This window comes from Spea bombifrons, chromosome 13 (assembly GCF_027358695.1).
Source record: "Spea bombifrons isolate aSpeBom1 chromosome 13, aSpeBom1.2.pri, whole genome shotgun sequence".
In the NCBI taxonomy this organism is placed as follows: domain Eukaryota; kingdom Metazoa; phylum Chordata; class Amphibia; order Anura; family Pelobatidae; genus Spea; species Spea bombifrons.
In genome coordinates this window covers 24941043-24956780 of record NC_071099.1, presented here as the reverse complement: position 1 = coordinate 24956780, position 15738 = coordinate 24941043, and the positions used below count along the sequence as shown (strand labels likewise).

Here is a 15738-nt window from a genome sequence, read left to right as displayed (position 1 = left end):
ACATTTTTCCCATGAGAATGAACCTCTGTACATAGCCTGCAATGCAAATGTAGCACGTAGCCTCATCCATGCCTTCTGCGTTGGGGGTCCTCAAGGAGAGCGTGACCCCTGTAGCTTTAGGAAGATGAAATCAGGTTAAAAGGATAGTATGAAGAATTGATGTTATTCTACTTAACCTTAATCACACGTTAAATCTTTACCCACCTAACGATTAATATGGATGTGACATTTAAATTGTCCTTTTGTTTCCATTCGAAGCATTTACGTTTTATCCCGGCTACCTTCCCTTAAAGGTACATGCTGTGTATGTGAATCTCCTTCCGACCTGCTGACATTGTTTTAAAAGCTCCGCCAAAGCAAAGCAATAAACCAGGGTTTTGCTGACGAGAAGCGTAGGTTCGTTTGTAGGGAAACGATAGAACTGAAGTATATAAACAAAACATGGTAATCGTATCGCAAATTAAATTTGTGTTGGCCGAACAAACAAAACGAGTCCTCGTAACAATGTGAGCGCCAAAAGGGCGCCTAGAATGCTGCGAGCGTGTATCTATCACCAACGGAACCTGGCGATGGCTCATCTTCCTTTTCTTTGTCCTTCAGGTGATGCTGGCGGCTTCGTACTGGTCTCTTCTGGCCCCTGCTTTAGAGATGGCCGAGATGTCTGGACAGTACGGCTCCTTCGCCTTCCTTCCAGCCGCCGTCGGGTTTGCCGTCGGAGCCGGCTTTGTTTACTTGGCAGACAAGATCCTTCCAGCTCTGGTGAGTGTGATTTTTTATTTATTTAATTTATTTATTTATTGTTTTGGCCACTTGGGACGGCGTCGTCTTTGCAAACATTTAAGAAAAAGGAAATCTAATAAAATGTTTGCAGCAGCTCGAGGAGCGAGATTCCCGGCTTTCTAAATGCTTTTTAGAGAGACTGGTCTCGCTCGGGAGACTTGGAACTACAGGTCGAGATGTATCCCTGGAAAGGAAGGGTCAGGTACCTCTGAGATGTCCAAAAGTAAAACCGTTTTTGAATTTATTTACTAAACTATGAGCTTCGAATGCAAGATTGGTTTCTGGAGAGTCCTCCAAGTCAAGTGCGACCAGGTCAAAGCGCCCAGCGAATTGGTGTTCATAGGCAGCACCATTGTTAGGAAGTCAGAGCTTTTAAAAATTTGCCTCCATTGAAGATCTCAGGGGATCCTCTTAAGATTGACAAGTCAAATGTGAGAAACCCACCAATCGCTGACCCCAAATGCCCCCCGAATAAACTTCATCTGATCAATGATGACAAAACATCAGCTGAGCCCTCTAGGTGTAGAATAAACCGTCCCAGATCTGGTGTTTCATCTGAAGCTTTAATGATGTTACATAGTAACTCCAACTCTATGGCAACTTCCTATCGGTGGTTTCTTTTGATTGTCACATGACACATTAAGCATTCCCTGAAATTGTTAAACACTTTCACACCATTAACATTTAGAGTGATTTCTTGGAAGGCTTTGGCCGTTGAGCGGCGACGTTCCTAACGCTGCGTTTAGTTATAAAGGAGTTAAGCTCGGCAGAGTAGGTGGGACGGCATGCTTTTTATAGACCCTCTAATCCGCAGAGCACCCGTCACCCCCCCTTTCACCCGCTGATGGGTTTTATTATTTATTATTAAAGTTACCGCAGACATTATAACTGTTGTCAGCCTCCCATTTAACTGGAATAAAGGCGCCTTTGTCTGCGGGGATGGCGAATGCTATTCAGAGGATGCTGTGTATTATTAGTCAAAGAACCGTCAGCCTGACACGTTATCCCGGATGTATCTAGCGACAGGTTTCTGACGTTTAGAGGGGACAATGTGTGGGTTAGGAAGTAGCCGCTTAATGCGGATTTAGCCGCCGTAATCTGCTCTATTAGATGTACAAGACGTACCTTTTCTTGCTTTCGGAATGTAATGGTATTCCATACTTATATGACGCCATGTTTATTTTTTTAAGTTGACTTATAGTTTTGAACTCTTCGCATTCCAAAAGGGACAAATAGGAGCTAAATCACTAATATCCGCCGTTATTTCTAAAGAATGTAAGTCGAGGCGCCAAAGAGATGGCGCCGTCGTGGCAAAGGCCTCTCTCCTGATGGGCTGTAGCTTAAATTACCATCGAGATCTTGTATGGCCGTTAACCCTGTGGGTTTTAGGTATGTAAACGGGGTATTTTACATGGTTTTCGGAGCTCAAAGGGTGTTCCGTGTAACAGCAGGAGTAATCTAACTCGAATTGTCCATTTGGAGGAGGTCAAACTCCAGACGGGCACTCGGGCCATCAACACGTCGTTACCAGGCAATAAGCGCTGATAATAAAGGACGGGCTCGGGCTCCGGTAAGGCGACGTTGTCGTGATAGATAGTTAACGATTGCAGCGAGGTGTGTTGCTATGTTACCAGGCGAGAGAGGTGCCAGGTCCTTATCAGCCTCCGGGAGAGAGATCTCCTTCACTTGACAAGTTAAAGTACTGAACAGGTTCGATTAATGCTTTGTAGAGCCGCCAGCAATCTGTCTGCAGCGGCGTTCCGTGCGTGATCCCCCCCCCCAGCCCTTTCATATCACATTTATGTGCGTATCCACCGCTTTCCTCCAAATGGAACAATTCAATATTCATTAGTAGAGCAAAAAAAGCTGCTATGTGGACAGCTATGGGTTCCTGCTTCATGGAACCAAAGGCTAGCGTGTTGGACTAGTAACCCCCCCCCCGCTAAGTGTACAAAAAGATTGTTGAAGTTTGTAACCGTTTCATAAATTGAAACAAATTTTTGCCGTTCTCTCGCTTCTCCTCCTTGCCCTCTTATAAATGATTCCTGAACCAATCAACAACTGCAGCAATAGAGGAGAGGTAATTTAATGGGGAGGAATAACCGTGAGAATCCTGAGAACACGACGTTAAGATGGTCTCTCTGTATACACATTTCATTAGCTTACTCAGTGTTGTTTGGGGGAAGCTGACGGCCCCATTTTAAGTATAGCATCTGTTAAGGCTGATGTTTATCTTACAGGGTCTCTGCTTTAGGATCATTCTATGGATGTGGATAATCACTAGATGTCCAGATGCTGATATAAACTTCTCTTTCCTATTTTGGTTCCGCTCCACGGTGTGACTCTGCTTTGAACGTAACGCGCCCTTTGTAGCTTTAAAATATGTGATCAATACAGTACCGGCCCCATTACTATTTTCTTCCGCGCATCTCAAAGGGAAGAGCAGTCTGGGCTTCTAACGGTCCAGATCTCGATCTCGAGAGTCCGGTCAATCGTTTAGTTATAGAGGAATTCAGTTCTTTCATCTCTCTGCTGTCTGCCCTGGCAGGGAAATAGAGATACTCCTCCTCACGTGTCTAACCGGACTAGCTGCGTGATTGGGACAGATTGCGCAATAGCTTGGCGCGATTGGAGGAGGACAGATGATGAGTGGTGTCCACCAGAAGGATGTCCCGTTTGCCAAAAATACTAATAACAATGAGAAAACACGTCTGTTGACGAATTCTGTCGCGGGCCCGTCTTTTTCTTCTGTCAGAGCACGATTTTTGATGCTCATGTTTGTCCCACATGGAACCAAACTGAAAGTCTTATAAAGAGTATGTCCTAGAAGAGAGATATGAATGTTTTATGGAGTCTGTTCGCTAAACCTAGAACTTTTTGCTTTAAATTTAGGTGGTAAGAGCTTGAGTCTGCCAAACTTGGCTCAGCGTCCCACCTGAACTCCACGGGCTCTTGGCTGTTCCCTAATTTCTTAATGAACTGAACCAGGAGTTTTACTACTAGTTAGAATACTCAATGAGAGCTGGTAGTAGAAGAACTCCTGGACTAAAGAACGGGTTCCAAAGACACTTTCCCAAAGAAACCCAACAAATAAGAATGTTAAAAGGCAACATTGTATCCCTTCAAAATCATTGTTCCCACCGCAACTTTTGAGCGTTCTCCCTGCACGTTATGATGCAGGCCCATCGGTATTTCTAGCTGACGGTATTTACAGTCTATGAAAAATGAAGAATCGGGGACACAAGCGGAATAATCTGACTTTCACCGTTCTGTACGGTACATATTCTCTCTCTCCTTGCGATGGAAACACTGAACAGGCTGATAATCCAAACCCTGGAACAGCATAGAGGAATGTAAATGAATGTGTACGTCTCACACGTGGCATAAAGAATTCTCAGAGAACCTCAACATTCCAGATCTATAAATCCCCTGGAATTTCTTTATGGAATAAGTCATTCTCCCGGGACTTTTATTTGTCGGCACCCTCCAAACATGGTGAGGTTACAAGACCGGATTCTGGCTGTAAGTGATATCCATGGTCTCCCAGTTTGTGCAAGTCTTTAAAAAGGAATCTTATCAGAAAATAAAGAAAACATGAAAAGGAACGACTGGTTAGTTTCCAATTTGCGGTAATTACACTCAAGTTATCTCGCATCTGCTCCCAGCCAACTTATTATGCCAGTCTGATATGAAAAGACTGCAGCAACGCATATCAAGAAGGATGAAGGCACCAGAAGCTGTACGTTTTATATGGGTCTTGGGAAAAATCAACAGACCCATCTAAAATATCATCTCAGTCGATCTATACTTAAGTTTTATTACTTTTGCCCTGTGCTGCCTACACGGGACCCCTATGCACACGCCTTTTGGTAACATTGCTTCGCACTCATTCAATGAATAGTGCGTGGGGCGTCGGGGAATAGATTGATCGTCTAAAGGAACTGCAGCTCTAAGGGTTGGACGGATGGAACCTATGAGTTGACCAGTTACTACAGGCTTCACCTGGGTTTAATAATTGTTTTAGCTACAGGAACTCGGTCTGAGCCAAAAAATGCTGGATTCCCAACAGCAAGACGAGAGGATGAAACCGACTGGAGTCCGAGAACCCCCGACTCACGAGAAAGGAACCATGGTTCAACAGTAAAGGGGAATGAAAGCCTCCTTCCATAGATCTTGAGTGGGAAAGAATACCCCAGCTCATATAAGGGTCACACTTAACATAGATTTCGCAGTCTTTCTGGAGTAAGTCAGATTTATTCTCCCGCTGACCTCTCCAAAGCATCACAACACGCAGTCCATTATATAAATGTTGATTTACAGAGGATAACTCTTCTCCCCGTAGTTAACCAAAAAATGTCCCATCATTAGGCTAAACACCAATATTATAATTAGTCCTTTACACGGTGCATAGAATTTTATTGGAATCTTGTGATTCCTTAAGCTCTATATATGACGCTGGGGCTTCCCTTACCTCTGGAGGGAGCAAAGATTTACATCAGTTTATACACGATGCAAAAACTAACCGTATTTCTTCGTCTCTGTATGAGAACCGGGAAATGCATTTGGCTTTGTTTATAGGAATCAATATTTGTTCAGGCTGCACACACACACACGCTCGCCTTTCTTCCACTATTATTTCAATTTCTTGACCCATATTGGTCCTCGATGTCCGCAAAAGTAAATCAAAAGGTGGATTAACAGTAAGTCTGAAAACCATCACTTATTTGACAAGTTCCATAAACCCCAAAGTCCATAGGTGTATGAGAACCCACAGCTCGGGGCCACGTCTATGCGTGTGCCACGCAGGCTGAGAGTACTTAGATGTTGGTGCAGAAAAAGGCGACGGTTTCGAGTCTCTCGACGGTGGTGCCCACTTCTTTCTCCCTTTCTCGCTCTCACGTTCCCGTGTTCGCATCACAATATGGGTGTATCCATGGCAACCAGCGAAATGTCCTTGATATGTGGGAGAAAAGCGAATACGCGTTCGAAACACTTGCCTCACTTACCCATCCGCCCCCTTCTTAGCCACATGTAAGCTCCCCCACAGCCACCGAATCTGCATGGGACAAATCTTCATGGGATTTACACGCCAGACCCATCTAGCTTGGTTAATTGCTAGTGGCTTCTACGGTTAGCTTGATGGTCATCGGTGGCAGTGCCCATTGGGACAGTATTATTTGCTTGGGCCATAGACCCTCTATAACCCTCTTGTAAAGCAGTGATCACAGTGGAAGAGGGGTAAGGGTTATGGATATCGACAAACATTTTATAATTAGTACATTATCACAGCCATGTGTTTGTCTGGCGTGTGGATTAAGTTCCATTTTAAGAACAGGTTATGATGTTGGAATGGTTTAATTAAACATCTTCCTGGATTTATTCTACTGGCTCTCTTCATCTAACAATACTGTTTAAACACCAAATATTATTCTGAACTATTCAGGAAATAGGAAATGGTATTAAGTATTAAATCCCCACTTTGTATGTATGGGAGCCGCCATCGTAACTTCCGTTTTTCAGCATCTGCATGAAGATTCTGCCTCGTTATCTCTCCCCTACATTTAAGTTGCTGGTTATTATCGATTGGTTCCAGCAGCCTTTGTAAGGAAGAGGGAGAGAACGTCGGCACAGGACATATGTTCTCCTTTGCCTCCTTTTTTTCCCCCCAAAGAATCTAAAAACAATGCCAATGATCTAAAACAAAAGTTCTGAATAATGAACTGAGTTATGCTTAAAGCAGTGATGGTGATAGATCTCCTTTAATAAGGGAAAGCTATTTGCAAATGCCTGGAATATATCAGTTATTGCATTTAGATTGATTTGGCCGTCAACTCTTTCATTTATTGGTTTCCTTCCCTGACCTGCAGCAATGAATTGCCCTCCAGCCGGATGCCTTTTTTTGGGGGGGAGGAAACCCCTCCTCACTCGTATTTAAAGGGTTAAATGTGCTATGGCTTATGAAGAAAGCAGATAAAGGTTGTTGAGGAGTGAATGGTAGTGAAGGTGGAGTATATTGAGAACACTGTGTGCTCTGAGTAATCATATTACCTTGAGATGGAGAGGGAGGAGGGCAACATATTAAGTGCTGCTCTCAGCTAAAAATTAAAGCGTAGTGCAGCCTTTGAGGGTAGTTTTTTTTTGGAGCGGATAGGATGGTTGTGCAACCCTGCTTGTTGGAATTATTCCAAGGGGACCTCTGTTGTCATACATGGAAGTCACTTGTAAGGATTTTGTTTGGTTTGGTGGGCGAATGAGCCGATACTTATACTATTCTTGGTCATGTACCCTAGCATTGTGTCGATGTGACAATGTGTCCACAATGTATCCATAGATAGAAACTGTTCCTTGAGAACACAAAGATACTTTAAAGGAAAGGCATGTAACCAAAAGGGTTAACGAATGTTTAATCCCGGGAAAATTGGTATCGGAGACTAGGGACCCCTCTTCTTTAATCCTTTTATGCAGAATAATTGTGGACGTTATTAAGCGCGCCAGATTCAGCCAGGAGCAGCATTGTGTATCGGAAAGGGCAGAGCCGTTTAATCTCATGCTTACATCTCCACGCCCCGCTCTAATCCTGTTCTGCGTCTCTTTAAGTGGAGGATTTGGGGGTGACAGTTTATATAATCTGTGTCTCCAGGGGCCGGACTCTTTAATTAGACATTTTGCCTCTAGTTTCGTCATCTGGCGGAAGATGGGAAACACTGATCTATTCACATGGAAAACAGTAATTTGTTTCACTTTTAAGAGATTTTTCCTTTCTTCCAATCCTCCCTGTGCCTGAGGGAGGGCAACCTCGTTATTATCATCCTATTATCATCAGATTTAAGAAAAGCTTACGGAGCCCTAAACACTGTTTCGATGGCACCGTCAAGCTTTCAAAGTCCCCCGTAACGCCCTTTCAACTTAAAACAGCAACATTGTTGATGTGATCTCAAACTGAGCTTTAGCTCGCGTTGTTACATTATCTCCTTATTGTCACCATTTGCTGTTTAGGATTGAGATGGAATTTGATGGTTCCTCAAGGTTTTGCTTTAGAATTAGGAAGCTAAAACTCAGAACCTAGACTCCGCTTGGACAAACTCAGGAGTAACGACCCTTTTGAGCAGAGTACCTGCTGGCTTTATAGCGGAATTTGGGTGGAACTTGGTAGAAGTACGCGTTTGCAAGGGCTTACAAGGTCAGCAGTTGGGATGGAGACCCCAGATCACAAGTGGACTTCGTCATAAAGACCCTACAACCATTAGTTCTTCCATTGTTGCTGGGATGTAATAGGAAGGGGAAACGGATCTTGCTCTTTTTTTTTTTTTTTTTTTTATTATAAAGCTCCCCCTCCCCCGTTCTGGAACCAAGGAGTAGGGACAACATACTGGCCACTTATCCGTGTTCTCTTCTCATGGCAATAAGACAGAGAGGGCATCGTGCCCACATTCTATCTGTTGTGTGTACAATAAGAAGGCTTTCAGAGCCATATTTGTGCCAAGAGGAGTAAGACGTGTTGTTCCATGTGTCTCGTGGTACTTAAGAAGTTATAAGCAGTGGGTTTCTGGCGGCATTATAAGGGAATCACTGGCGTCTTCCATATTAGAATGATCTGGATGTGTCGTAGCATAAAAGCAAACTCCATTACGCTCCTTAACATTCTGGACCAAGCGCCGTTATTATTCTATTAAAGTTTTAGAAGGCGCTTTGTGACACAGAAATGATTCCTGTGGATAGTAAGGGTCATGAAATGGGATACAGACTATCTAACTCATAAATCAATGATAATAAACTAAGCCGAGCATGTACTTTAGTATTCTATGGAGAACATCATCTAAAAAGGTGATGAGACTTTGAAATAGTATCAACTAGTTACTAGTTCTAACACAAGACAGTAATTTAACTATCACTCCTTGCAATCATGTAGAGTATATAGAATGAATTCTGTAGGGCACCATGAAAGACTATGAACTCTTTCCTATGCAACTTAATTGCTTGCGCATGGTTGATTCACATCTGGCAGAGGAGCCGGCAAGGATTCTTTTCATGGCCCTGCTCATGCTGAAAACATCAGATTCACCCCAGACTGCCATTGTCTTCCGAACCCAATTACACAGCGAGCAGCGCAGCGGGGGAACCCAGCGTCTCATGAGATGACGATCCATCATGCGTCTTGATGCTCCGTCAGTTCTCTGTACGAACACTAACCAGCGAGCAAACAGTACGTAGGTAGAAATCTTCTTCACACATCTTCTGAAGAGGGCTGGTTGTAGGAGACGTAGGAAAGAGATATGGATGCATGGAATAGCCTTACTGCATTGATGGTAGCATCTAATACCGTACCAGAAAGCGAGTATGTATTTAGGTCCAATTTAGGTACATAATCAAAAAAGTAGACAGAATTTGTTCCCCAAGAAAAGAAAGCGGCTGTAAGCAAAATATAAATTGTATTACTAATTGTGTCTCGCTTCATCAAGAGATGATCAAGTATCGGTTTGGAAAAAGTTTTGCTTCATATTTAAGTGGGGGAAACATTTGTACTAAAAAACCCAAAATCCTCAGCCAGGCTTTCCTTAATAAACCCTCTGCCTCTTCGCTGCGTCTGTTGCTTCCGTGCTCGGAACTTCATGGTTAAACATCTCGGGTTCTGTTTATTTTGCCCGGGATGTTAATGGATTCAGATGTATCGGTGGCAGCTCTCTCGGACTTCCTGCCAGTTGGAGACCTTTTTCTGGGAGGTGCAGATGGCACCGCTATGGCACGGAGCCATGGGGTTAACTGAGGGCATCTGGGCCTTGGGCAGCATAGACGTGAAATATGGCAACTGATGATTCATCTAATCCTATCCATTTCTCAGTTCATCAATGTTTTTTGGTTTGCTTATTTTTTTATGATCCCAAAACTCTTTATCCTCTTGGTTCTTGATCCTTTTAATCTAACGCAGATCCTCCCTCCATCTCGTTAGCCTTTTCTGACAGATGAGCTTGTTCTCTCAGCACGGAGAACGGTCAAAGGAACCTTTGTTGGATTCGCAATAGTTAAAGACCAAGCACAAGGCATCCTGCAGGCGCTGAGGTTCTAATTAGGTAGACGCAGCGTTGCTGTCTGTAAATGCTGCTTGGCTGTAGACTGTTTATCGGGAATGGAGAACGCGGCTTGGAGAGACGGATAAGAGAACTAGAGACAGGGTAAATGTGTAAGATGAGACTCTGTGAAACATTAATGAAGTTATTAGGGATGGAAGCTATGGCTTAACGAAAGTGATCTGATATGTTTAGCGTATGCGGTTTACATGTAGGTGAGGCTTGGTGCTCTGCGGTTGGGAATGAGGCTTTGTGCTCTGCGGTTGGGAATGAGGCTTTGTACCCTGCGGTTGGGAATGAGGCTTGGTGCTTTGCGATTGGGAATGAGGCTTTGTGCCCTGCGGTTGGGAATGAGGCTCGGTGCTCTGCGGTTGGGAATGAGGCTTTGTGCTCTGCAGTTGGGAATGAGGCTTGGTGCTCTGCGCTTGGGAATGAGGCTAGGTGCTCTGCGGTTGGGAATGAGGCTAGGTGCTCTGCGGTTGGGAATGAGGCTAGGTGCTCTGCGGTTGGGAATGAGGCTAGGTGCTCTGCGGTTGGGAATGAGGCTAGGTGCTCTGCGGTTGGGAATGAGGCTAGGTGCTCTGCAGTTTGTTTTGTAGGAGAGGTGAGGTTAGGCACTTTGGAACTTGGTGAAGATCACTAAAACCTGTTCTGTAGACGAGGGAGAGACTAGATGATGTGAGAGCGGCGGAAGAGACTTAGTTCTTCCACCACTGGAAATGTGTTTATAAGCAGGTTGCTTTAGAGCACTATAGGCACAAGCAAAGAAGAATAAAGGATGATCGCCTTCTCAACAAACTTAGATTATCTGTGAGTGGAGAAGGATGATCAAGCTTGTAAGAACAAGTTCTGGACAAGAGAATAAAGGAGATCAGGTTGTGGCAGAGAGAGAGAGACTGGAGGAATTTGGGTTTCGTTCGAGAGAGACTTGTGGTTGTTAGGTTCTCTGTGAAGTAGAGATGGAGGTCAGATTCTGGGCAAGAGAATCAGACGATAATCATGTTCTAGGTGAGATAAACGTGGTGGTCTTGTTGACGGAGAACCATGCAAGAGAGAGGGGCCGAGACCGGACTTGGATAATACAGGGGAGAGACAAAGCAGAAATAAGAATATCCGCATGTTTGCCAGGAAAGAAGGGTTTTTTTTGTATCCCTATGTGACCTGAGTCCTAAAGAAAGGGCTGTTAGCACCTCTTCCCTTAATATTCAAGGACTTTGCCGTGCCCTTTCGTGTTTGGGTTTAGTAAATACAGCCATTTAAAAGAACCCATGCTGACCTTGAGCTGACTTTTTTTTGGCACTTAATTGATTGACAAACATCTACGCCACAAACTTCACACGGACAATAAAGGCAAGTGGATCGGCAAGTCCTCCTACAGACCTAGACGCGATTCATATCGACTTAAAATGAAATTGTACGAACACGGAGAGGGAAATGAGCTTTTCAGAAGGTCAGGTTTCCCAGGCACACGGCTTGATTTGGTAATAAAAAGGAAGAGAAAATCAATTGAATGTTTGTGTTTTTAATTTCCTGGTGGCAAATCGTGATCCAACGAGAGCCACGGGGACGATGTTTTCCCAGCTTCATCCTCCCGTGAGCGCCACATTGGGCATGAGACGTGTTCCCTCTAAGGTGAATAATCCAGGACTATGTATAAACAATATATGCATTAGAAACTCGGTCGAACTCTCTTCCATTTGAACATTTGATTGTTCCACCTCCTCTTGTGTTTACAAGCTGTATAGGAGACACTACACATACATAATGCAACGGTAACAATATATGTGCCCACGAACGGTTGCTCATGGGCACCGTGTGAAATAAGCTTCATTTATTAAGACTGGAAGCCGTGGTATTTCTGTGTACGTCGCACCCACGCTCGTATGCCCGACTCTGAGTCACCCTCTCTGTTTAGAATCGGCTTCTAATACACGCAGTTTTATCTCTCAATCCTCGCGTTCCTCGGTGAGAAGGTTCGCGGTGACAGTCTTAAGAACCCCGTCGTCTCCTCTCTTCATAAAGCCTTGCGCGTCCTGTCAGGGTCTTTGTTAAATCCCGTGATCTGTCTGTTCTCGACACATTCATTTTCCTCCACGAGATAGATCGTGCAAACCCAGAGAAATAAACGCCGGAGAGGGACAGAGGAAAAAGTCCTTGTCCGCCAACTGTCAACCTCCGCAGACACCTTGTGCCTTTATGGGGGCTCGTTGGGAAGGAACATCATCTTATTCAAATTACATTTTATTAATCGAAATCTAGGCCATGAGAAATCTAGGCCTTTCTCCACTGCCAAAACATATTTTTGTTGTCAATTATAAAACCCTAGCCCCAGGAGCAACACTTCAGAGATTGTCCAGGAAATGGCCTGACAAAAGGTGGCAAACCTATTCGGGGGGGGGAAGCGTTTTTGCTGCGCTCTCCACATTTCCTGTCGTGTTTTACAAACTGTCTAGTACAGGAAGTACTCTTAAGAAATAATTCCCTTCACCTATCATGAAACTAAACCGCAACATCCCATCAGTTGTGTCCAGGCATAAAAGTTTTACGTTTTGTGAAAATAATATGTTCTGGTAAACGACCAACTTAAGTTTTCTTTTTTTTTTTTTTTTTTCCAAAGCGGTTTTGATGACTCGGTTATAAATATTTAGTATCTAGTTGTCCAGCTGCGGAAAGTGATGGGTTCGAGATTAATTCTCACCGACCTTGAGCTGGTTGCATTAACCGTACAGAAAATTCACGGTGGAGCTCGGACACGCGGAGCGTTAATGGCACAAACACACGCTGGTGTAATCAGAGCCGTAGGTTTAATAACTAATTCATCATTAACGGGTTTTGGGTTGTTTGGAGAACAGCAGAGGCATGAAGTGAAAATAAAATGACACCCGCAAGGATATAAAACATTTTCTTCCTACACTACGCGTCCGTTCACACTGGGGCTTCCTGTAACAGGGCACATTTAAAGGATTAATGTATGGGGGCAGCCATTTTTTTTTCTTCACTAAATACCTTCAGATGAGGCAGCATGTCATCTAAAATGAACAAGTTATTTAATGAACGAATTATAGAATTCTACATAGTAACGAACTGCCTCTTATGCGGTATAGTGCAGGGTAATGTAAATGTTGGGTGGAGTGGCAGGAAAGGGTCAGGGCCAGTGCAGGCAATGGGCAGTACCAGCCCTGGAAGTGGGTGTGGCCAGAGATACGACTTCCTGTCCACTTCACTTGAGGTGGACATGTGGGAGCTGCAACGGATTCTACATCTTACTGTGTTGGTCAAACCGGCTCGTGAAACCCGCTGCAAAAGCTGGACAGTGAACGGAAATCGGGACTGTATCCTGTACCCTTATTTATCTTATTTTTGGGACATTTTTCACCCTTTCTTATTTTTTGCGTGGTCCTCCTTTCTGATTTGGAGCCGCGCTTTCTCTGAACGCGTAATCCTCCAAAGGAAACCCTCTGGCTCGTCGCTGCGATGCCAGGTAGGCGGCCGAACTTCATGGGAGTTGCACTTCTACATGGCTGGAGAGGAGATATTTCTGCAGCTTTCGAGAAGCAGCCAAGGCCGCTGGTATATTATAGCGGTTTAACGTCCAACGCTGCGAAAGGATGAGTCACCCAGGGACACGAACCGCATAGATCTTAATCATATCGGCAGTGGGAAGGAATAACTCACGACCTGCATGCTATGAAGCTACCACGAGAAGCTGCCTTTATTACAGCATGTCAAATATATAACATTACTAAAATACATGAATGAATAAAGGAGAGAGGCGTAGAGGCGGTAGAACCGGCGTGGTGGCGGTTTAAGTACTTCAGAAGTATTCCGGTTCCTGTTACTTTATTGTAATCCAGAATTACAATCCCTCGGGCTCCATGCTGCCCCTGATACAGAATTGAAAGATAAACAGAGGGTAATACTCACAACGTGGAGACCTTTACAGCTGAAGAGCAAATATATTGAAGGTTTGGAGAGTTTCAGATGTCCAAGGCTTAGACCGGTCTGTTCACATGAAGAGGAGACTCTGGTCCATACATGATGAAAAAATATGGAGGAGCAGAGATAGCTCTACTAGGGCTTTCTCATAGCTAAATATGTTGATTAAGTCGATAAGTTGTTTCCGTTAGGTTAGTTCATTGATGGAAAAAAGACTTGCTTGTTTTGAAAACTATTAAAAAAGGTCTGATAATTATTAATGTAGGACGCAATTTCAAACCTTGGATCAGCGCCGACCCGGCCACCTTCCTCAGACAGAGAAAAACATTATTTTTTTTATAAACACACATTTCATTATTTTTCCACTGAACTTTTAAAACAAGCTGCCACTTACAATTTATTTAAAAATAGATGTATACACTCAACAAATCAGCGGAGCTTTTGATTTATACCGTGTTTACAGAGATTGAATCTGATTGGAGCAGTGCCTGGCGAGCCAACGCGATTAAATTGCAACGTCCACTTGTGTGGCCCCCAAGCTTTCATCAGATAAGACGTACCCCCCATGCGACACGTGGCTTTGCCTTTGAACCGATTTCTTATTCCGGAGCTTGTTGTTGTGTCTTCGGATTTGTAGATGCTGTCTCTTGGTTTGCCGTTACGTCCATGGCGCCACATCTAACAAAAAGTGAGGCCAAACAAATAGTTTGTCTGTAACACCATACTTATGGGTAGAATGTTACATTGTTTTTTCTACTTCATATAACTCAATAGATTCTGCAAGCACTTCTTCTCGGTAAATTGATTGAGGAACATGTATGAACTTGATACAATGTTACATTGATTATGTGTCAAGAACGTTTTAAGTAACTGTAAACCACTCTTTTTAAGTTCCAACTCCTTTCTAGATGGTTCCACGGCAAAACTAAAGTGAAACCTGTTAAAAAGACAATTTTAGCAATCAGAATTTGTTTCTCGTGGACAAATTTAAGCCACATCACATTTTTTTTTCTGAAAAAGGGACTCCATGATGTTTACTAGCTGAGCTGGTTCTGTAAAGTTAACGGTTACGTTAACATTTTTTTGTTACAGCATTCCTGTCTTGCTTCTGATGGATCTGATAGACCACTTTTTCTCCCCCCTAAATCTTCCAGGAGGTGAGGTTTTATTCCCCTTCCGTGTGTTGATGACCTTTGGGGCAGAATGAATTGATCGTTAGATCTGTATTGGATTTAAAGTTTTAGGAATGGTTAACGATTGACAGTCGGGGCTTTCCGTTTCCTACTGAGCTGGGAATATTGTTTGTAGTTAACGAAGGAATAATGGATTTAATGATTTGCCTTTTCCGCGTTTGCACCGCGCTCGTTACAAGCCCGTCTTTGTGCGCTGCGGTGACGTATCGCTGATTATCACAACGTAATCGCATTGATTGAAGGCTTTTCCCTCTTTAGCCGTGTTTCTGTGTATCGACTCGCGAAAAAAAAGTGCAACAAATGAATCTCGCGGCTTAGGAATGCGAGCCTCGCTCCTGGCGTTTTCAGCGCTGCGGATCCTCGTGGTTCTTTGCAACAGCAGCTGATTGCTTTTTAATTATTCAGAGAAATTGCTTTTGATGGCTTGTCTCTTGGAACAAAGAGTTAACCCCTCTGGTGCCGGAGGTTGGCACCGGGGCGACAGCTGAAGCAGAGACGCAGTTTGGGAATCATTAAGAATTAGCATATTACGGTTAATTGGAACCTTTTTTTTTCTTCAAGGGGGTTAATTAACTACAGTAGGGTGACCTGCGCCCCTATAAAATTACAGACCCCCAGCCAGATGTAAATGATTCCCACCTGCGCCGTCTCTATCGCATTAATGATGCCGTCTGTTTCTTTTTATTAATTTTTTTCCTTTTTATGTCAATGTCCACGTTTTGCAGCCATTTTCAGTTCTTCTTCTCCAGATCTGCTTACCAGCT

The 15738-nt window shown here is 43.7% G+C and overlaps 1 protein-coding gene across 1 annotated transcript in view; it reads left to right on the top strand.

The window, feature by feature from the left end:
* SLC39A11 (solute carrier family 39 member 11) overlaps positions 1-15738 on the top strand; it is a 72783-nt gene that overhangs the window by 12938 nt on the left and 44107 nt on the right. Inside the window, exon 4 of the mRNA XM_053453062.1 lies at positions 601-759. Within this exon, the coding sequence (XP_053309037.1) occupies positions 601-759 (159 nt within the window). The remainder of the gene's footprint in view (positions 1-600; positions 760-15738) is intronic.